This window comes from Fundulus heteroclitus, chromosome 23, assembly GCF_011125445.2.
Source record: "Fundulus heteroclitus isolate FHET01 chromosome 23, MU-UCD_Fhet_4.1, whole genome shotgun sequence".
Classification (NCBI taxonomy): domain Eukaryota; kingdom Metazoa; phylum Chordata; class Actinopteri; order Cyprinodontiformes; family Fundulidae; genus Fundulus; species Fundulus heteroclitus.
In genome coordinates this window covers 22,961,524-22,984,930 of record NC_046383.1, presented here as the reverse complement: position 1 = coordinate 22,984,930, position 23,407 = coordinate 22,961,524, and the positions used below count along the sequence as shown (strand labels likewise).

The 23,407-nt window shown below is 41.0% G+C and overlaps 1 protein-coding gene across 1 annotated transcript; it reads right to left on the bottom strand.

The window, feature by feature from the left end:
• Positions 1 to 352: 352 nt before the first annotated feature.
• Positions 353 to 23,348, bottom strand: gfpt2 (glutamine-fructose-6-phosphate transaminase 2). The gene is made up of 19 exons (XM_012851702.3): positions 23,213 to 23,348; positions 22,112 to 22,219; positions 20,212 to 20,319; positions 19,894 to 20,019; positions 19,267 to 19,325; positions 17,272 to 17,406; positions 15,721 to 15,782; positions 13,300 to 13,379; positions 9,538 to 9,652; positions 9,253 to 9,416; positions 7,354 to 7,449; positions 7,073 to 7,170; positions 6,823 to 6,943; positions 6,463 to 6,620; positions 4,124 to 4,238; positions 3,856 to 3,983; positions 2,727 to 2,894; positions 2,461 to 2,622; positions 353 to 1,180 (listed from the first exon to the last, which is right to left on the bottom strand). The coding sequence occupies exons 1-19, from the start codon at positions 23,217 to 23,219 to the stop codon at positions 1,136 to 1,138; spliced, it is 2,055 nt and encodes a 684-aa protein (XP_012707156.2). The 5' UTR covers positions 23,220 to 23,348; the 3' UTR covers positions 353 to 1,135.
• Between the last annotated feature and the right edge of the window lie 59 nt (positions 23,349 to 23,407).

Genomic DNA, 23,407 nt, shown 5'->3' with positions numbered 1-23,407 from the left:
CAACTTAACATTCAGCTTTTGAAAAAAAGCCCTGATCTCGTAGTATCCGCTGTAGCTCTTTGAACTCTGTTTAAAAGCTGGGTCTGCGGCAGAATATCAATCCATTTAAATGAACTCTACTAATCATCCAATGAGGAGTTATCAACAGTAGAAAAAAAAAGAAAAACTAAAAGACAACAGGGCAGTTTAAAAATAATACTTTATTAATTTATTGATTGGTAGTGCTCATAGCATTACACATCATACAATATAAAATACAATCAGAAAGATGTCAATCAAGTTATCTGTTTAACCACTATAAAAACAAAACAAAAGGAACAGAATCTGTTATGTACAGAACATCATTGTCATAAGATCCAAACAGTTGTATGTTTTATAATAAAATTATTTATAATTATTTTATTTCACTGTTGGAGTGCTTTTGATATGATAGAATAATCCCTATGACAGCAAAAACTACAGAAACCTAAAAAAAAGGCTTAGTGGGACACCTTTGAACTCGCCTTAGGACAAGAAGTTTAAATTAAGAGAGAATTATTATATTTAAAAAAAAAATAAGATTATTGTTTATCTGTTCTCCAGGCTTTTCATGAATTTATCAAGAAATTTATAAAATGTAACTATTATAACTATTTTTTTTTATTTCACAATGAAGGAATTTAATGACCCTAACAAACAGACAACGTAGGTGGAGAATTAATGACCATGTCATAATGTACATTCAAAATCCAAGTTTGCGGTCCATATTGCACAATTGTAAACACTTCAGTGTACCATTTCATTTAGAGAAGTTTTTGGCTCAACTAACGGTAAAAAGAGGCACAGAAGGTTTCTTTGGCTGTGAACATCTTTGAGAGAGTGTTTTTATGGATTTTTTCCATAAAGCCATGGTAAGATTTCACATTTCATTTTTTTTTTTTTTTTTGCATTTTATCATACCCTTTAAACCCTTCTTTGCTCTGCAGCTTTGTCTTTATAACTCACAGTATCATACACACTCTCACATCCACTTAAAAACCCCTGGTCCCCACGCTTCAGCCTAACCCTGCCACAAACACCCAATGTTTGATTGCACAATTGCTCCATAAAGCACCCAAAGCAACCTGTCTCATCTGCTGGGCTTTGTAAACTGTAATTATTCCACAGTCACAGACTTGGCCAAGTTTCTGGGGCAGTCAACCTGGAAAAAGAGAAAGAGAGAGAGAGCAGTTGGTTAAAGCAAACTAAAGGAGATGAAGGTACTGAAGGTACTATAATGTCATGTTCCCATGAATTCAGACAGAAATGTTACCTTTAAAAAAAGGTACCCCATGAATGACAACTACAAAAAAGTTACTTCTCTTTTACATGGAAAAGGAACAGTACCATTTCAGAAAACAGTTGCAATGTTGACGCTACAGGCGAAAAAGCGAGCAACTATGAAAAGAAACTCCGGAGGAACACCTCAATGACTTGAGCTTAGGTCTGCTGTAATTCTGCTTTTTTTTTCAGTAAACCTATGACAATTATTTTAGAATTCTCATTCTAATTTGATTATATAAAAATCTGAACAACATTGAATGGACCTCCAAGTCAACACTCGGTGGGGTATGTGCAACTACCTTTCATGGAAATGCAGCCGTAGCTCGTTTGGGGGCATGTCTCTACCAGCTTTGCACATCTAGAGACTCAATTTCTTGCCTATTCTTCGTGGCAAAATAGCGCAAGAATATTCAGAATGAACTGAGGGTGTCTGTAAACTGACATTTTTAAGTTTTGCCACAGATTCACAACCAGATTTGGGTCTGAACTTTGACTAGGCCATTCTAATATTTGACCATTCCACATGTTTAGGGTCATTGTATTACGGGAGGACGACCCTCTGGCCCAATCTGAAGTCTTTTGCAGCTGAAGAAAAACATGCCCTCAGCATGATACTGCCACCGCCATGTTCAGTGTGATGTGCAGTGTTGCACGTTTACCGTAAGTAATTGCTCTACATACATCTTGTATGAAAACCTAATAAGTTCAACTTTATTATAATCTGACTAAAGCACCATCTTCTGCATGTTTGCTTTTGCACTCCAAACAGATGGACTCCAAATATCTAGAAAAAAGGAGCTCTGAGGGCAATTGTTTGAACTACATGTTTTTTTTTAATTTGCATCAAACTAAAGGACCTGAATGCAAAAGCATACTGAACCTAACAGATTTCTTATTTGTAAAAAAAAAAACAAAAAAAAAAACAACCTAGCATACATTATCAGTGTTTTCAAAGTTCTCACAGTGATAATAAAAAAGCCCATTTCTGATTCATTTTGGACCGATCTATGAAAAGCAATGTCACTGAATGTTACGCTGCATCAAATCACAGTCCACCGACCGCTGTGGTTTCCATACATGAGTCACAATATCTGAATCTGGCACAAAATGTCCGATGCGTGTCAAAAGTTCTTGCGGGTAAGAAAATCTGCTACTCACATCATATCCTCGCAGGACAGCTAAGTGGAAGGACAGCAGCTGCAGGGGGATGACGCTGAGGATGCCCTGCAAACAGTCCACAGTCTGTGGCAGCTCGATGGTCTTGTATGCATTCTTTATCACCTCCGAATCATCTTGACAACACAGAATAATCGGTCGGCCCTGTTGGAGAGAGAAGCCAAGATGTTGGACACCTTCTAGATTGTGTCTGACGTGCTTCCTTCAGCAAAATAAGTGTGTGTGTTATTTTTTTTCCCAGAGCCTACCGATCTGGCAGTGACCTGCTCCAAAGCGTTCTGACACTTAGTGTAGCAGCCGTCGCGCATGATGATCATGATGACGGGCATGTGTTTGTCGATGAGAGCCAGAGGGCCGTGCTTCAATTCTCCGGCCAGGATGCCCTCAGAGTGCATGTATGTGATCTCCTTAATTTTCTACAACAGAATAAAAGGGAAAGATAAAACTTACTGAGATCCCTATGAGAGATCACTTTCTAGCTGTAACACTATGTAACTCTAAACCAGGCATGTCCAAAGTGCGGCCCGGGGGCCATTTGTGGCCCCTGTGCTGATTTTGGGTGGCGCTCTAACTGCATTTCAAGAAAGATTTGGTCCACCAGCACAGGCTGATGCAGATGGAAGATTTTAGTTTTTAACTAGGGCAAAATTATTCTAGAAAAGTTAAAATCCTATAATTGAAAATGTTAAAGTTTTCATCTTTTAATAAACACCCTTTTGTCATTCTCTTTAATTTCCTAGTAACATCTATCCAATGACATTTAATGACTCAAATTCAGACTTTGGTGCATAAAAATGTGCTTTGAACTAAATTATTAAAATTGGCTAATTACAGCAAGTGTTTTCAAAGAACAACCGACCCAAATACTGTTCTGATATTGCTAGACCAAAAACAGTTCATTATTGTTAAAGAGTCAAATTAAATTATTCTAAATAATTTGCAAACTGGACGACCATCTTCTAATACGACAAATAAGCAAAATAATTTTTTTTTTAAACATTGGATATACAGTGATTTACACATTCATTTCCTACAAAGGACTAATTTATGTATTTAAAATTATCATATTTTGTAGCGCAAGCAAATTAACATATTTTCTTGGTTTAAAAATGTTTTTTATTAATTTTTTGGCCCTTGAGTTCCTTTGACTTGACAATTTTGGCCCACGTACTGAAAAGTTTGGACACCCCTGCTCTAAACTAATCAACTTAGCTTCTAATCTGTAGTGTTTTAGTAATAATAATAATGATAATACATAAATATACATATACATGTATAAAAAATGCATATTTTTATGTTATACCAGGGAGAACTTCTTTTAAGTAGATGTAGTACTGGACTGATGTAGTACTGTGTGGGTGTAGTACTTTAACTCACCAGCGCCCCCTCAAGGCAGGTGGCATAGTTGTACCCTCGGCCCATAACCAGAAGTGACTTTTGGTGATGCAGTTCATCGGCGATCTCCTTAATCTTCTCATCCACCGCTAACACCTGTTTTATCAGCTCTGTGAGGGTGTGTAAAAGTGAACAGTGGTCAGATAGGCATCTGAAGGGTTTATCTTGTCTAATTCGGTCTAGAATGCTCGTCCACATCCAAAGAGTTATTTCCGTTCATATGTTAGATCCTACGATTGATTATACTGACCTGGAAGCACCTTAAGTGCGTTGATAATATCCGTCCTTCTCTTCTGCAGTGAGAGTCTGTCTTCGCTCATCATCAAGCCAAACATGATGAGGGACACAAACTGGCTGGTGTAGGCCTAGAAGGGCGGCACACAGTAAACGCATGAGTGAAACCCCATCCAGTTCAGCATAAATAAATATGGTGTCAAATCACACAACTCTGTGTTCCTATTGTATGACCTACTCTTTTACTCTGTCATCAAAAATACCTCAATTGCTTTGTATACAAACAAAACTTCTTAGGTTTGTTAAAGTTGCTTTACATTAAAAAAACATGTAAATACATGTAAATAAAATGTGAGACTAAAGCTGCGGTGTCTGAATGCAAAACGTCTTTTTTGGTATAGAGCTGTATTTTCTGTTGGGTTTAGCTAAAAGTATACCAATTTGCTATTTTTTCAATCTGCAGAGCTGGAGTTCACCTAAACTCATCCCGGGTTCGAATGTCATCATAATTTGCCTGTTATAATGATTTTCTTAAGAGTTAAATACGGATATCCCTTGTGGGGTTGCAAGGGGTCTCCAGCTGTCATTGGGCGAGAGGTGGGGTACACCCTGGACAGGTCGCCAGTCTGTCGCAGGGCAACACAGAGACAAACAGGACCAACAACCATTCACTTACACCTAAGGAGAATTTAGAGAGGCCAGTTAGCCTAACAGTCATGTTTTTAGACTGTGGGAGGAAGCCGGAGTACCCGGATGCACAGGGTGAACATGCAAACTCCATGCAGAAAGACCCAGGGCAAGGGTAGGACTTGAACCCAGGACCTTATTGCTGCAAGGCAACAGCGCTACCCCACAATTGCAGCCACTGGTACATCCTTTCTAATCCACACAAAGTCGAAATGTTATGTTCCGGCACAAATTTAGACACTTCTGCCGGTATTTAGATAAATGCATTTTAGTAAATTGCAGATAACCCCAAAGCTTTTTGTGGATGTCGACATGTTTCTAGCTTAATTACCCGATGATACCAATTCCTATCAGAAAGAGTGGAGCTAATTTAAAGCCTCACAAAGTAACGTTTTTAACTTAATACAGTATATCCTCCTCTAAGTCCCTTTGATGGTACTATAAGTGATTATGAGACGATTAAGGGGTCTGTCATCTCCCCCTAGGGTCGTCGGGATTATAATGTTAGCCTGTTTCATCTATTCCAACATCAGCTCTCATGTGTGCTTGGGGTCATTGTCCTGTTGAAACACCTAAATATGTCCCAATAGTTTCAACCTAATTGTTGATTTGAGATGAAGCAGAGGAATCTGGAGGTCCTTTCTCTTTTTTCATTGTTCCAGTCACTTTGTGTAAAACACCAGCAACACCAGCAGTGAGACGTTCCCCGCAGCATGACACCGCCACCACTATGGTTGTCTGTTGAAGTGCTTTAAGGATTTAAAGCCCGATCCTGATTCTTCCAAACATTGTTCTTGTCTTTGCGGCCAAACAGCGCAATCCTTGCCTCCACTGATTGGGAAATGTTTCTCCAGAAGGCACTGAGCTTGAGAGTATCGATTTTTTTTTCTTTTCTTTTTTTTTAAAAGCTTAAGGCTATTTTCTTGGTCAATACCCTGTCAGTCCACGTTGATGTTAGATTTTCACTAACTTTCCCTGGTTGCTTCTAAACATCCTGAACAATTTTCATTCTTTTCAGGATGAATCAAATGGTATAAAACGTTGAGACCATTTGGAGAGCCAGGAAACCCCCCCCCCCCACACACACACACACACACACACATAGAAACTGGTTTTAGAATAGATAAAGCAGGCTAATATTATGTGTACCCTTTTAAACACGTACGAACCCTGCTTAAAATCCAGCTCTGTACCCAGAAAGTAACCAGTTTTAAAAAAGCTCTGCCCATGCTAATAAGAGCACTTGGCAAATATTTAGAGAGAATTAAGCCTGGGCGTTGCATGTGGTTAGAAAAGGCATGCAGTTTCTCTGCAACTTGCCATGTCTATATCCTGGCTTGTGTGATCAGAGAAAATGTGCAATAAATTCAAACAAGTCCACCACAGTTCTTGTTTAGTGTAAATCCCTGGAGATGTTTGTTGTGCAAAAGTTTCATCCAGAAAAACAGAACAGTTCAAATAAATAATAATTAGCCCCAAATGATTATAATATTCATGCACATGATTGGTGTATGTAGACCGACAATGCATTGATTCCAATTCAAAATTGACATTTCCTGTTCTGTTTCATGTAAAACCTGTTCCACTGCTTAGAAGGAAACCCCTCGTAATAGTGCAATGATGTGAAAATAGAGGAATTAAACCCGGACTGCGCTGTGAAAAGCGTACCTTGGTGCTAGCCACTCCTATCTCCGGTCCAGCATTGATGTGGACCCCACAGTCGGTCTCTCTGCAAATGGAGCTCCCCACAGTGTTGGTGATGCCCACTGTCAGAGCCCCACGCTCCTTGCAGTATCGCAGCGCCATCAGGGTGTCCGCTGTCTCCCCTGAAGGGGCAGAGAGAGTGAAACCTTACGCTCACGTTGTATAATTATAACACTGTAAGGTCAAGCCTAAAGCAGTAGTTGGCACGCGGTTGTCAACGGGTTCCACATGAGAGGCGAGAAGCTGTTATTTCCAAGACATTTTTAGGATCAGGGCCTTAGAGATAGAAAGAAAATAGCACGCGCTCTGGGTGATTCTGGTTACCTGACTGGCTGATAAAGAAACACACGTCGTCTCTAAAGACTGGGGTGTTGCGGTCCAGGAAGTCGCTGGCCAGCTCCACCATGACAGGCAGTTCTGTCAGCTCCTCCAGGATCTGTCTGGTCTGATCAGAAGGAAAAAAAAACAAACACAGCATCAGCATTTGTGCCACTGGTGTTTTCTTGTTTTGAACGTGAAATAATATCATGGAGTCTTCAAAAAGCATAAATAAAAATTGACCGACTGTACTTACAGCGACCGCAGCGTGGAAACTCGTGCCACAGCCAATCACGATTAGCCGTCTGCACCGTTTGATCTCCTTCAGATGGTCCTTCAGGCCTCCAAGAATCACTAGGGAAATAAATGGAAAGACCGTTTCATTTATGAAACCATGACCGCTTAGTTTTCTATTTGGAACGTGGGAGATTTCAAAGAAATAATCCACCGTATTCCTAAAAGATATAGAAAGGTAATTATGCTAAGACAACATGCAAATAGTAAAAACAAGACGTTTAAATTTTATTTTTTTTCTACCTGTATTAGTGTCAAAACAAATCCGGCCTCTCATAGTGTTAACTACAGACTCCGGCTGCTCAAAGATCTCCTTCTGCATGAAGGCCTCAAAGTTTCCTGCAAAGAGGAAGACAACATCAGGATGACCTGGTCAAAGTTTGCCTCCCAAAGAAATGTGAGAAAATATGTAAAAAAAATTTAACCTTTATTTAACCAGGAAAAAAATCCCATTGAGATTAAAAACCTCTTTTTCAAGTGAGTCCTGGCCAATAGGCAGCAAAGTTACATATTGAACAGAGATACATTAAATTAAATGGCAGGTACATAAAAAAACATATCAAGTAAAACAATTACAGATAATTGAGGCCATTTCAAATTCTTTCACTTTCAACTTAAAAGCATTTAAGGATAAATACTCAGTCAAAAAAATATTGACAAAAGTATTGAGACATCCCTCCAAATCATTAAATTCAAACACCTAGGAATGCCGACTGCTGGCACCTATATTTGTGGAAGAATGTTTCGCCCTCTAAATAATTAATGGTGAATGGTTAGTTATACCAGAACAAAGTGGAATTGGTTGTGAACAGCAGTAACTCAGTCACAGAATAAATTACGGTGAAGATTGAGCAAGCTGGGGCTGGACGGCTACAAGGAGATTATGGGATGCCGTCTGCAGGATCTGGACTCCATTTATGCAGAACGAGTCCAAAGAAAGGCCAGACGCATCTCCACTGATCCCACCCACCCAGACAATGCACTGTTTGCCCCTCTCCCATCAGGTAAATGCTTCAGAAGCCTCAAACCCAAAACAAATAAACGTAGACACAGCTTCTTCCTAAGAGCTGTGAGGGCAATCACCCCCTGATGGGAGACTGCAGACCAACAAGTTAAAAATCACCCCACTGTTACTAGCCCATCAAACGTTACTATCACCTTAATGTTACTGCCTACCTGCACACTATCAGCTCAGAATATCTAAATGCACATTGCTGTAAACAAAGCCTCAAATCATCATTGTACAATAAGCACCTTATTGCCTCATTATCTGCTATTTGTGACTCTCCTGAACGCTAACCCCCCCCCCCTCCCCACTGTAACCCTTGTTCATAACCTGTCTCTTTGTCAGTTTTTACCTTCATTATGTGTAATGTGAACCGGAGTGGCCAAAGAGAAATTTTGCCGCAGTAACAAATGAAATTCTCTGATTCTGCAAAAGTTTAGGAGGGCTTCAGATTAACTTCATGAAAAGGGGTTACCACGGCTGAGCAGCTGCTCCCAAACCTGACATCATCAGGTTTTAACGCAAAGTGCTGCTGCACTGGACTCTAGAGCAGAGAAGACGAGGTCTTGGGATTAGAGAATCATGCATTTTAGAATATTTCATTCACCCAACTGTGGGGGGATAGTTTGAGGATAGTCCTTTCTGTGCACAAACCAAGACTCATAAGGACATGGCTGAACAAGGCTATGTGATCCAGGCCACTTCACCCTACATCAGTGTCTGACCTCACACTCTCTCTCCTGGAGCAATGGTCAAATATTCCCATTAACCCTGCGAACAGCCTTCCCATAAGAGTGAAAACTGTTGGGGAAGCAAAAGGTGGCTAAACTTTATATGTTGGATAATGGGATATCATTAAAGCTTAACTGAGTGTAAAGGCAAGCATCTCAAAACGGCAAAGTGCAGATGTGCATTGCTGCAATAATCAGAAGCATAATGATTTCAACTATTCAGCCAGCAGAGGGCGAGCAAGTATCTTCTACCGCCTTGTAGTGGCTCCATATAATAATGCTGAACGCTCCTTATATGAAAGTATCTGTTAAGTTTTGCTTCCAGTGAAGCTAACGTCAATTACATTGAAACAAAAGCAATTAAGCATTCTAAAAACAAAAGTCCTTTTTCAGCAGTTTTCTAACCTTTCATGATCTGCTGCAGCTCCATCTGCAGCGTCTGAATGGCTCTCACTGGATCGTCGCCGGCCTGCCGGTTCACCCGGTGGATGGAGAGCTCCCCCCCTTTGACGACTGCCACGTCGTCGTCCTCCATGTACAGCACCTTGTTAGTGTGCTCAATGATGGCACTGTGGAAGCAGAAAGAAGAAGTATTTGTAGATGTAGTTGCACAGACGAGGAGCAGTAATGGCGCTACAAAGTTGAATATCACGTCTCCATGCTTGATTGACTAGAGAAATGCTTCCTCACCTCGCATCAGAGGCAAAGTAGTACTCCACGGGCTTGCCATCTCCGTTTGAGTTGATGGCATTGGAGGAGTCGGTGCGATTATGGCTGTTCTCGTGAACTTCCTCCTTCTGGTGACCTACAGAGTTTGAAGTCAAGAGTCAATGGGTTAACGCAGATCTTTAAGTAGTAAATGTCCAGCTTCACTGTTCGTGGTTTTAAGTTTATAAACAAGTCTTCAGAAATCATTTCAGATGACAGAAAATACCAAATTACACACATTACAGATGGATTTCCCAAACCCCCTTCTCCTACTGAGTCACCTGATAGATACAAACTATCCTCTTGTCAGATATATATATATTTATGCTAATTTAATTCAAACAGGATGTGTCGCACTACTGATATCCAATCAATCGTTGCTGAAGTCATCGCGGCTGACATGAGAAACATAAAGCATGAAGCAGCTTTACAGGGAAAGAGACGGCTTCATCTGTTCGAAAACTGACACTACATTTTTTTTTTTTTTGTTTTTTTACTTTTTAGTTGTTATAAAACATTAGTGTCTGCTTTGATCTTGCCGTTTCACTTAAAATTAGAATCATGATTTATGGAACCTGTGCAGCCGGGAACCCATATTTCAGCCGTGCTGTAGAGCTGGTTCACAAAGTACACCTCCAGTCTAAGCTCGAGACACACCTGTCCCTTCGGTTGAAACGAGCAGGTTTCTGACACATTTGACTGATGATGAACTCAACCATCTCACCGCACCAGATTCCATATTATTAGGGATCTCATTAAAGCCGCAGGCTCGCTGCATCTTTTTACTTTGAGTGAAATTATTTACTGCAATTCCTGTCCCTACAGAGCATTACTCACACAAGTAAACAGACAAGTCTCTCTTGTCTTGTGTAGCGTTCTGTCATACTCAGTAGTAGTTTTTCAGTCATTTCATTGTTAGGAAAAAAGAAAGAAAGAAAATTCAAGCTTTTTCTTTCCTTACACTTTTAAAACACCTGGCCAGAAATTTCCACCTTCCTTGAAACAATATAATTGTGCTGCTTTGGACTTTGCACCCGTGTCCAATGGATAATTGAAAGCTGCTGATAAGATAGCGAAGAATAATTCCCGTAGCTCAAGGGAAGTAAAACAAACAACAGCGCTAGCAGGCTGCCGCTAACGCGGGCCGCATATGCAGAGCGGTTCATGGGTTGGGGTTAGGAATGGGGGAAAAGGTATACAAAGTGACCGCAGTTACAGTTTCTAAACTATCTGACATTTCCCAGCATGCCTCTCCTATCGTCATTAAATATTTCATGCCATTTTGATCAGATGCTAAGGGAAACGGCAGAGTGGCTGGAGTGTTCGCTGGCTGCGTGGAGCAAAGGGTAGCGCAGCACTGGCGCCCACACTTTGCTTTGGCTTATTAAACTACTGGGGCTTTTTAAGTCCCTAATTGCGACTAAACATTGACAGAAACTAAAGGAGCACCAGGCATCACTCTTACAAAGGTGAATCTGCTTTAAAATCAAAGCTGGGGACCTACAACTGCAGCTGACTGCTAGCTAGCTACCTGAGTGCTGGCGGATTATCCAGCTGATACAAGCTTTGTGTACTCGTGCTCCTCTACAACAAATAGACCAGAACAGCAAAAATGTTTAATATTCTGCACAATAAGCACGTTTACTTAATATGGTGTAAAAAAATCTGGCCAGTTTTTGTTATTTTATTTTATTTTTGTTGTTTCCCAGTTTTGATTCTAATACAATTAGATCACGCTAAATACGTTGGTTCAAAATTCTGTGCGAACGTGGCGCTTTTATCCAGGGCTATTACACAGATGGGCATCCCTAATTTGGAAATAAACAAAAAGATGCTTCCTACAAGTTTAACTTTAGTATTGAAGGACAGTTGTGAAAAAGACTAGACAGAGACGTTCAACAGAAACATTTTAAGCAGGCGTCTTTCTAAGAACGGCATGTGAGACAGAGTTATTGAGCAATAATAATCAGTGACCTAAAACATCTCTTCTTTCTTCAACACAAGGTCTTTTGGCAGACAGCGTGAGGTTGTTGCTGTTGGCTGCGGCAGGCAAAAATCAGAAAAGCTCGAAACCACAGAACACGAGAACAGTATCCAGGAACATGAGAGAAATATTTCATATCCGGTGTTGGCGTTCTTATATTTGGTGTATGAGTTCCCACTGAACCTGCTGAAGCTCTGTCTGAAAATGATTTTACTTAATTAGTTACTTAAGAACAAAGTGTGGTAGTTTAGTTCCTTATTTACAAAGACTTATCAATCCTCCTTGAGAGGAGTCTAACCCAACAGTGAACAAGAAAGTTTCAGTCTGCAACACATTAAAAACACATTAATGACCCAGTGTGTTCCCATAAATCTCTCTTTAAATCAATCTCATTTAGACCTTTGGACTGCTCTAAATATTCTCACCTGGTGTATGTGAATGGCTGAAGGAAGGATAACAAATATTTGCTATTTATTCCTGTTTGAATTTGCCAAAACTGTGGTTGAGCTCTATCTTGTGCTGAGAGCACTGAGAGCTAGACCTGCATGATATTAAAACATCTTGCGATGGCAACAAGGATGGTAAATATTGCGATGACTATATCAGCTGCCATTTATGCCAATTTTCTGCCTTCCTCTCTCTCTCATCTGTGCTTCTTACACGCTGTGCCCTTCAGCATTTTTGGGCAATGGGCTTCGTGTCCTGTGTGAGCATCTGCTGCTGTGAGACTCTGTCCAACTGGCGAACTTTGACAGTAGCATTAAAAACGGAAAGTCATAACACTTGAACTATATTAGCCAACAATGATTTCACTCCAAACGGTCCTTTACGGCGTTAATGCTGCACACCCCGATTCTGTAAAGCCGATAAATCTGCTCTGTCTAGTGCAGCCTTACTGAAAGCAATACCCCAGGAACCTGTGTGCAATATTTATTTATGTATTTATTTACTTGCCAAGGCTGTTTCTATTAACAGTGACATATTTTTGTCTCGGTATTATTTACACATAACAATTCTGTCTATGTTGTTGTAGTCAGGCTTTTTTTTTCAGAAATGTGAAAGCACAATTGAAACAAAACGTACACCTTATCACTTCACTTGTATAATTATGGATCTATTTTTCTATTTATCTAATGTATGTTTAACCTAAATTTATTTTTTTTAAATAGTTCTTTACTAACATGTTGGCCTTGGTGTGCTCTGTCTGTCATTGTGATGCGCTGACCCCATGAACTTTCTTAATGAGGGACAAATAAAAGGCTATTTTTTTATCCATGCGATTCTAAAATGAATCATACTTTACTATTTAACAGTTTTCACTTGCTTTGACTATTAAAATGTATGTGAAAGAACGATTAGAAAATCATAAAGTAGAAATAAAATACAAATAGATACACGAGAAATATAAAAATTTATAAATAGAAGCCCTCATTTATTTCAAATGCAATCCAGATAGAAAATATACTAGTTTAAAATAAGAGTATCTTCTCTTTATTTTGTACTTTTTAATAGCAACAACCGTTAATTCATTGAGGAAGTGGTGAAAACGTATTTCACTAAAGAAACTAAGGATATTTATAAATGCAACCCATGCAAACACCTGAGCTAACCAGAATCGTATCTGTAATAAACAACATTTAATGTTGTTTATTACAATCACAACCATTCTTTAAGGAGATACACTTGAAGCTCTAGGTGCTGCGGGGAGATTGGAATGCGGCTGAAGGAAATGACAGCAGGAGGAAAGGAACAGAGCTTACCACTTTTGTACTGCACGGGGATGTGCTCGGTTAGCAGCTCGTGTTCGCTTCGCACGCCAATGAGCAGCGGACTTCCTCTCCTGCCGAGACGAGAGCGGAGCAGGCGGAGCGGAGGAGAGGAGAGGGAGTCGGAGAGAAGGAGCGTTAGTGGGAGAACGATTCGGCTTTTTAGACACAAAACAATGTCAGATACAATCACGCTCTCTGCTTTATAGCTTGATACCTGATCCTATTGTGTCATTCCATGTAAAAAGAAAGTTTGTTTTCCCACCGGCCTTAACTTCCATTTGTTTTCTTCCTCATCACAATAGTTGCACCAAATGCAATGCAGTTATAAACCTAAACTAACCTTCTGGCTGATCATTTTCAGCACTGCTTAATTCAAATTCATCTTTAGCATGCTAAGCTAAAGGTATGATTTCTATCATTGTGTTGCTTAAAGACGCATAAAATGGGTCTGAATTCACTAATTAATTCTGTAAATGGAGGAAAGTATGAGGCAATTATGAGCAAATCAGACAAAGTTAATTGTAAAACTAGACTACGGCCTACAGAATGTATTCATCGTCTGCAATCAACCTGTGTTTTTTCTGTCACAAATTGCAAAAATGAAAGCAAAAATGACGATAAATGATATGCCCTTTAAACATTAAATCTGCTTAAACACTGACTACTAAAGCTTCATACCACCATTATGATACCATAATGGTTCCCTGTTGCCTCGTGGAATATAAAAGCTTATACCTAAGGGAAACAATTAGATTTTAACAAGTTTCAAACAATTAATTAACACATACATCTGGGTGCAATACCAGATACATCACATAAACCCATCAGATTATAAGGTGTACTCTACTATTGATATATACTGAATATATACACTTTACATTTATGGCAGTTTCTCTGACAAGAAATACTTCACACATTCTGTTTCCAGTACGTTCTTTTTACAGGAGGGTCACTGGTGGCGCACTGCGTCCTGCTTCCACTCCCCATGTAAATAGTCACCAGTTTTAGAGTAAATAACCCCCTAATGCAAACCTGGGTTCACTTTAAAAGTTCATAAAACACTGGTCACATAAACCTCAGCAACACTGAGGTCCACTTTGGTGTCAGCCTCTCTTAGGCAAGCCATTACTTTTCGCATCCGGTACCGAGAGTATCATGTGTTACAAGTAAAAAAAACAAAACAACTAATTTATAACCTTTAAACAGAGCCTCGCTAAAACGCTCTGAACTATCCTTTTAACGTGAGTTCACGTTTCGACGCCACATCTCAAGCAGCCTCTCCTTACTTTTTGTCTTCCTATTGTACGGATCAATCTTTTGTCCCTGCGCAGCCTTTCACCAGGCGCCACGTAGACACGCGCTCTTTGATTAATGCAAAGGGCGTGGGGTTTGGTAAGGGAGGCTTGCAAATAGAAACGGGGTCAATAGACGAACGGGTTGCAGGTTGAAAACTGCACACCGAGCACATATCGTGTCGTTGTTGTTTGCCGCTTATTATTTTCTCTTTAATTCGAAACGTCTCGGTGGGAGAGGGAAAGATAATAAAAATGTGGCCAAGCAAACACTTTAAATGGATGACTAACGGAGGGATGGGAGGTCGAAGAGGGAAAAGCAGAAATGAAGACAGCAGTCGTCCAGCTGGGTGGCTGATCCTTGATGACGCATGATGGATGGAGGCAGTTACGTCGGCCAGTATCCCCCTCACTCCGTCCTTGCCAGCTATGTCGGACATTTAAACCAAGAAGCTGGTGTTTTGCAGTAGACTCTGCATACTGAAAGAACCTGGTGACGGCGTTTCCTGCGAGCACGCGGTTAACAGACGACAGCAAGCGCGCTGCCAGGTGGGTTGTTTGCATAAACCACAACCTTGACCAAACCAATTTACCAGCCCTGCTCGCTTCTTGTAACGCGAAGCTTCCGCCTTCGCCCTGATCTGTGACAGCTCACTGACCTGGGGAAGCCATAATGCTATATAAAGTTGATAAAAGTAATTAACCTGATAGGGTTGTTTTTTTTTTGGAGCCGGAGTGTTTCCTAGAACTGCAACAGGAAACTGTAGTCTCTCTGTTAATGAGTCAGAGAAGGGGGGGGGGCGTTGGCCCCACAGCTCGGGGAGAAGCCCAGGAGGGAGACAGGCAGTCTGAACCTCTGGTCTTCAGATGCAGAAAGTACTAACTCACACCACTGGATGGGAATTTACTCACATGACCACAGCTGCCCATTACTGGAAGCAAAGCGCAGAGCAAAGCAGAGTCATGCCGTAATTTATAAAGGGAGGTTTTGTCTCCTTTGGAGTCTAGATAGTGCTTCACTGTGTTAATAAGAGTAAAGACTCATCTGGCCTGAGTCTGGGTAATGGGCCGGTCTCGGTCTCGGTTGTCTCTTTGAACACATCAGTGAATGCTGACTGACCTGGTGGACACAGCCTCTCCAGGGTAATGACGGCTTTTGAAGACCAGGGCAAAGGCTCCCTCCTGTAACACACAGAGACACAGAGGTTGGGTTAACCAAACAAGAATCATAAAATAGAATTGAGAAAGCTTTCTGGATGGGAAGCGAAACGTCTTCAAACTTCGGAAAAAAGTCAATTTTTTATTTTATTTTTTTACTTTTTTTGGAAAGTTCCATCCTAAGATGAAATATAAAATTGTTGATCATCAGCAGGAAGATGGTAAAACATGTCTTACGCCGTATTCTGACCGAGGGGTAGCTCTTAGATGACGACTAAAAGTGGTCCAAAAAAGGGAACCCACGCGCGGTTCAGTTTTCACTCCGATTCATGATTCCCGAATGGCATAAAATTAAAAATTTCAACTGTTTTTCCTGGTATATCTCACGGTGACGCCTGCTTCTCTTACCTTGTTTTAGCACACAGTTAAACGAAACATGTGATGTTAGGATGGAAGTCCCTGAAAATCTGAGGTGTGCAGAAACTTTTGGTTCTTTTTAACCAGGACTGAAAACGCTGTTCTTCTATCCCTTTCAAAGAAAAGTCAAAGTCTTCTTCCTCGGTTAAATCTTTTAAAATGCTTTAACTTTTTATTTTTTATTGAATTTTACCGTTTTATTTCTGTCAATGTAAAGCTTTTTCTGCTATCTTTTAACGCATTCGTTGTCGTTAACATCATCTTTCTTAAACCTTTTTTTATTTTTCTGTGAAGCACTTTGTGTCTGAATGGAGCGGGACAAACAAGCTTGCCTTGCGTCAAGCACCTTTTTAGAATATGCAAAATCTTTTTTTTCTCTGCCTCTGTGGGGGGTGTAAAAGATGTGGGGGGTGGCTTAGGGAGGCCTGGGAGTATTTAGGTACCGAAGGGAAAGACTAAAAGCAATAGGAGCTGTATTGTATAACATCAGCTAGGTTTCGAAAGTGCTGGCTGCACAGCTGCTTGTGGTGCTTACTGGAAACAGAGCTGGCCGAGTGTGGGACTGTGTCGGGGAGAAGAAGGGGGGGGTAGGAGTGCGTGCAGCAGGAAGCAAAAGGAGGGTGTCACCAGTGTGAGGCTGGCCTATCTGGTTTCCATTACTCCCTGTCCAAAAATGCACGTTTTAACTCGAGCTTCATCTTGCAGGGTGAATGAAGCTCTGAAACATTACTCACACTTTGGAAAAACAAAACAAAACAGTCTGCTTCATCTCACCCCAAAGACATCTGATTCGGTGAGTAACAACGTCACATGGGATGCTGTTGGGACAGCATCCATGGAGACCGATTTACACAATAACGTTTAGTTAGAAAAGAAGGCTGATTGCAGCTTCGCGGAGTCTACAAAGAGTAAATGCTCATAGATGTATCAAGGTTTATGACATCGGGCAAAAAGCTGGGTGTCTTCAGTTAAAGAGGTAGGTACAAGATTCCTGCATTCATACTTAATGACGTTGATTGTGGCAAAAAAAGTGGGAGGTAACGTACATTGCATGGTGGTTTTTAGTTAGTTTGTGTTTGTGCTGTGAGCGGCTCACCAGTTGCTGGATCACTCTCTCCACCAGCGTGGAAAAGGTGACGCTGTCGTTCTCTCGATTGTCATAAACGTATTTGATGAGTTTCGGGATCACCTCTGTGTCTGTCTCTGACTCAAACTCGTATCCCTTGGTGATCTGAGGAGAAGAAAAACGTTGGTTTAGCGGATGAAAACAACCTCCTTAGAACCCAAGGATTTGATCGCTTTTCTCCTGACAATCAAAGACTTTATTAAAATCGATCGAGTGTCTAGAACCCTTTTTTTTTTTGGACAAAAGATGCTCACACCATATCTAAGGAGAAAACTTACATTTATGTCTTTTTTTTATGAGAAATGTTCAGTGTGCCCAGGTCTAACCTGGCCTTTGCTGACATATTTAAGACCTTTTCACATTTTATCAGATTGCAACCACAGACTACACTGCATTTTAAGCCGATTTTGTAATTTACAAACACAAAGTGATGTAGAACTGTGAAGTAGAAGGAAAATGAAACAGGATTTTTTTTTTTTTTGTATTTGAAAGTGCAACATTGATTTGTAATTAGCCCCCTATGTCAATATTGTGGAGGATCCTCTTTTCCTTCAGCTAGTGCCTGAAATCTTTACCCAGTCTTCCTTGCAATATAACTCAAGCACAGTTAAACAGGATGAGAGTGTCTGTGAACATCAGTTTTCAAGTGTTTGCACAGCTTCTCAATTGGATTTGGGTCTGGCTGACTGGGCCATTTTAACACATGAATATGCTTTGATCTAAACTACTCTACTGTATGTCTGGCTGCAATCCTGTAAGGTAAAACAGCCTCAGGTCTGCTGCAGCCTCAAACAAAACAAGTTTTCTTCCAGTTCAGCCTTGTATCTAGATCAACCCATTCCCCCATTAACTCTGGCCAGCTTCCCTGTCCCTGCTAAAGAAAAGTATCCCCCTGCATGAAACCGCCTCCACCATGTTTCATGATGGTGACGGTGTACTCAGGATGATGTGCCGTGTTAGTTTCCCACCTCACATAAGAGATTGGCAATCTGAAAACCGGACTTCTCATTGCTTTAAGTAGTGACTAAAAGCTGTCCTGCCAATAGATTCTCCCACATGAGCGGTGGATCTCTGCAGATCCTCCAGAGCACCGCAGTGCTCCATCAGGCGTCCAGCAATCGGGGTTTCGTTTTACACTTGGCCCGCCTGTCGCAACATCTTGTGAGCTTAACGGCTGCACATAAGGTTACACTTAGATTAGCTAGTACAGCGTAATAAAACTTTAATGCTTTATGAGTGCATAGTATAAAAGATCTTAACAATATCATTTTCCAACACCCTGCTTAAAACTTCTCCACAACTTGGCCAATTAATGTTCTCTAACAAGCTTCAGAGAGCTTTACATAATAGCTGAAAAGCCACGGCGATTACACTAGAGACGGGCACACTCTATTTAGGTGACCTTTGACCTTTTGATTTTAGGGACATCAGAGTAAAGGGTGCAAATATACAAACACAGCACACTTAAATATTTTGAAGATTGTAAAATTTCCTTTTCCACTTCACAATTATGGACGACTTTGTGTTATAATAGGACATTATAACTCAGAATGTGACGTTAAAACACAGAATAAATACATCAGAGATTATGGTTTCAATATGACAAAACTTTACTGTTGTTAAAAAGTTGAGACAATAAAACCTACGAGATGATGAAACATGTTAAACTACTATTTGTTTGCATAGTTTGTATAGTTATAGATGTACTTTTTTCAACATGCGACCATGCTGCAGTTCTTACTTTTATAATGTTTAAAGGCGAAAAACTCTGTCCTGAACTTGGGTTTCAAGAGAAAACACATAACCAGATCCTCAGGTCTTGATATTTCATTCAAAGACATCGCCAGCAAAAGCTTTTCTTTGTGGCACCAAAGCCTCCAGCAGAAATACGACCTTCGTCACGAAGGGCGGGTCCAGTTATGGCACTGGCCACTTTGTGCAGAAAGATATTTTATGGGAACTCACCAGGTACTCCTTCAGCTCTTTGTAGTTGGTTATGATGCCGTTATGGATCACGACAAACTCTAAGAAAAAAAAGAGGTAAAAAAAGAGGTTAAAAAAAAGAGGTACAAATTTTTGAGGCTTATGAAACAGAAACTAGGGCTTTAATTGAAGCCGCCACACCTTATACGAATTATATGTCTGGTACGTGGTGAAGCAAGTCTAACTGGCTATTAAAAGAACAAAAATCTGTGTCAAGATGTTGCGCTACGCAAGAGTTTAAAGTGTGCTGACAAAATATTACCACAATTAAGAGGGATTATGAGGGATAACTTTTCAGGTTACAGTCTGTTCTGTTTGCAGGGGGAATCTTCCTTTAGGGAGGGATCGTTTTGTTTAACTTCAGATTTTTATTCCTGAACGTGAGGAAAAAGCTACAGAACATACCTGACACACCTTGAAAAACCAAAAAACAAACGGGTGTGTTCGTCATAAGATTTTGTGCTCTTATAAAAGCACACTTTAAAGGCTGTTTTACAAGATTCCTAATGACATCACTCACAACAAAAGCAAGCCACTATTGAATAAGGTGGGTGTGAAATTCAGCCCTTCTATACATATTTGACCAGGTTAGTAAAAGGCCTTTATTACCATTGTTCTTGTCGGAGCGATGGGGGTGGCTGTTGAGAGCGCTCGGTTCGCCGTGCGTAGCCCAGCGGGTGTGAGCCAGGCCAAAGTGTGTGTGCAGGCTCTCATCGAGGTCAACCAGGTCTTTTTCTGGACAACAAAGATGGAGAACTACATGTCTAACACATCCAGCATGTTGCTTTGACAAATGAAACACAGAAAAAATGACCCAGGATCAAACGGTTCAGAATCATTCGTTTCCCCCGCATGCAAAAACCTCTTTTCGGTCAACGCCAAATTCCTGATATCACGAGACGTAGACTCAACCACGCGGGAACTCACGGTAGATCTCCTCATCCAGAGCCTTGACCTTGCCCTTCTTCTTGATCAGGCAGATACTGTTGTTGTTGAGGTCATGGGTCGTCTTTTTGGGGCCGTCCACGGCGATACCTGCAGACGGAGAACCAGAAAACCCGGATTTTAGATCATTGGAATCTGCGCTATGAGCGCGTTTGTGCAGACGTTGGTCCTGTTCTGACAACTCCGACTGGTTCATATAGGCCCCTTTCCTCACGCATGTCTGACTCATAGTAGGTAACAAATATGTAAACATTGAGTTGAGGTTAAAAATGCAGTCAGATTTGGGTTGGAAGGCATGAACTTGATCCAGCCATAGCACCTTAGCACAAGGTTTAATAAATGTCTGAAAGAGGAATCTGCGGCTCTGCATATGTGCTCAAGACAAAGTAGCTCATCCTGTTCAAATAGGATGGACAAACACAAGGCGTGACACGTATGAACGCGTCTTTCTGGAGCTTAGTGAGCATCCAGGTAATACAGATATTTTGAGTAAGACTTTTTATTCAATTATCTCTATCATATAACTTCAGAATTATATATATAAAAACTCTCTCTGTCAGAATATGACAGATCTAGTAGTTTTCATCTTCAAAACAAGACTTTTTCTAATAAGACCCATATTAGACTTACTAGAAATCCCTTAGCTCTAAAAGCTAGGTGAAGAGATTTGCCTATCTATTTTTATTTGACTAGGTGGATCTTCATAGGCTCTACCTGTTGAACCAGTTTTTACACTGCTATTTTAACAGCGGTGTCCGTTTTCATAGAAAATCGGCACACTGAAAGTTTGATAAGGGGAGGTGTCTACGACCAAGTCCACGTAGCTATACTCCTTCCCGCAGAGTCCTACAATTTGTTTGTAGATTTGTTTCTAACTTTCTAAGATAAGATAGACTTTTTAAGATAAGATAAGATAAGATAGACTTTATTGATCTCACAGAGGAGAAATTCACGTGTCGCATCAGCTCAATAATCAAAAGAAGGTGCCAAAAGGAGGAAACCTGTCAGTGGGACAATTGTCTGACTCTCAGTGATCATCTTTAAAGGGATAGTAAAAGTTAGCTAATTATCATTAATAATTAAAGGCCAACAGTTATTCAGATGGTATTACCTAACTATTTAGAACAGCTTAAGCCGAAGATCCTCATATCCATGGGATACAATGCTACGTTTATCTGCTCAATGACTGATGTTGTATTAAGCAAAGTGACTTTGGCCGAGGCCGCCTCCTGTGTCAATAAGCCTCGTAAGGTGCCACTTGTCAGTCCTCCAAGACCCGAGCAAACCTTTGAATGTGGCAACACCTGCGCGTCAAAGATCGGACATTGCTCTGCTTCTCCGGGTGTTTGAAAGTGATCCTGGTGGAGTGTAGATGTTTAATATTTGCTAATACCATGTTGCGTCCTGCAGATATGAACTTTTTCTGTTTGATTTGTTTTAAATAGCTAAAAAACAAACAAACAGCTAGAACCTGCCTACCAGCCTGACTAGCTGTTAGCTTTCCATCGCTGTGGAGATTTGTTCTGGTTTTTTTTGTTTGTTTTGTTTTTTGTTTTTTTGTCTGTGTTATACAGACGTAGTGCAAATGGGGCATGTTCCTAGAAACAGATGTGTCAATGATAATAACTTCACTGAACCATGTTTAATGGAATTCAAACAATCCCTTTATTCACCAAATTTGACTAAATATTTTCACAACTGCTCTCTATGAAGCTTTGCACTGTCATTTATTCTGTGTGTGTGTGTGTGTGTGTGTGTGTGTGTGTGTGTGTGTGTGTGTGTGTGTGTGTGTGTGTGTGTGTGTGAGAGAGAGAGAGAGAGAGAGAGAGAGAGAGAGAGAGAGAGAGAGAAAGAGAGAGAGCTCGGCAACTGAGTGTCTCACCTGCTGAATCGTACCCTCTGTACTCCAGCCTCTGCAGGCCCTTCACCAGCGTCTCAAATATCTCCTTTCTGGTGCGTGGCACTCGGTAGTTCAGGTAGGCAAAGATCCCTTTCAATTGGAGACAGAGCCAGAAATATAACTCAAATCTTAGTTACAGAGCCAAGCGCTCCTCGTTTTTTTCAATTACTCAGGCTTAGTATTATAATTTCTATTAAGGACTTTATGAACGCTGTCACAAAAGGCTGGAAATAAGGCAGTGAAGTCATACAAGTAAAGTTTCCCCCCCATTTTTTGTTACATTTTACATAATATATGGCCAATTGTCACGTCCAATCTCCACACACATTTCTCTTGCTGATGTGGTGGGTAAAAAGCATCCGTGTTCACTCACATATACAATCAGACAGTGTATGTCTGTAGGCCAGTGTATATTTTTATTATGCGTGTGAGTGAGGTTTGTGAAGGCTACGTGTGAGCAGGAATGTTTTTTGGCCAACGGGCACACAGCTAACCCATTGACAGGACGCGCGCGGTGTTGGAGCAGCCAGGTGGAGAGGCAGGGTGCGGTGAAACCTCTCGCGTTGCTACTCGCGCCTCTCTCTTCACGTGAACGAGGCTCGGCTCGGATGGTTAAAGATTGACTTTTGGTTGTAAAAAAAGGGATTTTGTTGTAAGCGCAGCCGGAGGTTCGCCCTAACATCGCGCGTTTACGGCCCGTGTGGATGCTTGCCAAATGAGTGGAGAAAAGTTCATACCGGTCAGTGAGTCATCTCTGAAAACAGCATCAATCGGCTGCAGCTTCCTTGTCCCGGTGCTTACAGTCAGTCACAGGATATTGACACGTCGCAAATGTGCAACTGTGCGTAAAAAAAAAAAAAAAATCCTTTACGCGTCATTATCCAAGATCGGAAATCACGGTCGTTTAAAGCCCAGTGGCGTTTTCAACTCAAATCGTCCCCACGTCTCGGCAACTAAATGCAGGTCCGGTTGGTTGTCATTGCGAGGGATTGTTGCTTTCGTCGCAAACTGCCACTGCGCGCAAAAGGCTTCTTTAAGAACTAAAAACAAGACCGATTCGCTGGAATGAAGAAGGAGTCTTACCACACATGATTCAAGCTCCTTCGTCGCCGCTGGATACGTTTCAGGCAGGGTGAAAGAGATCAGATATTACTTTGCCAGCTGAAATGATGCTTGGGTCTCTCCGCGTAGAAGTCTAGGATGTAGCGCGCACTCGCACTCTCCTTTTTTCCCTTTAAATACTGCGGCCCCGCCTCCTCCTCTGACGCCTCCTCTCCC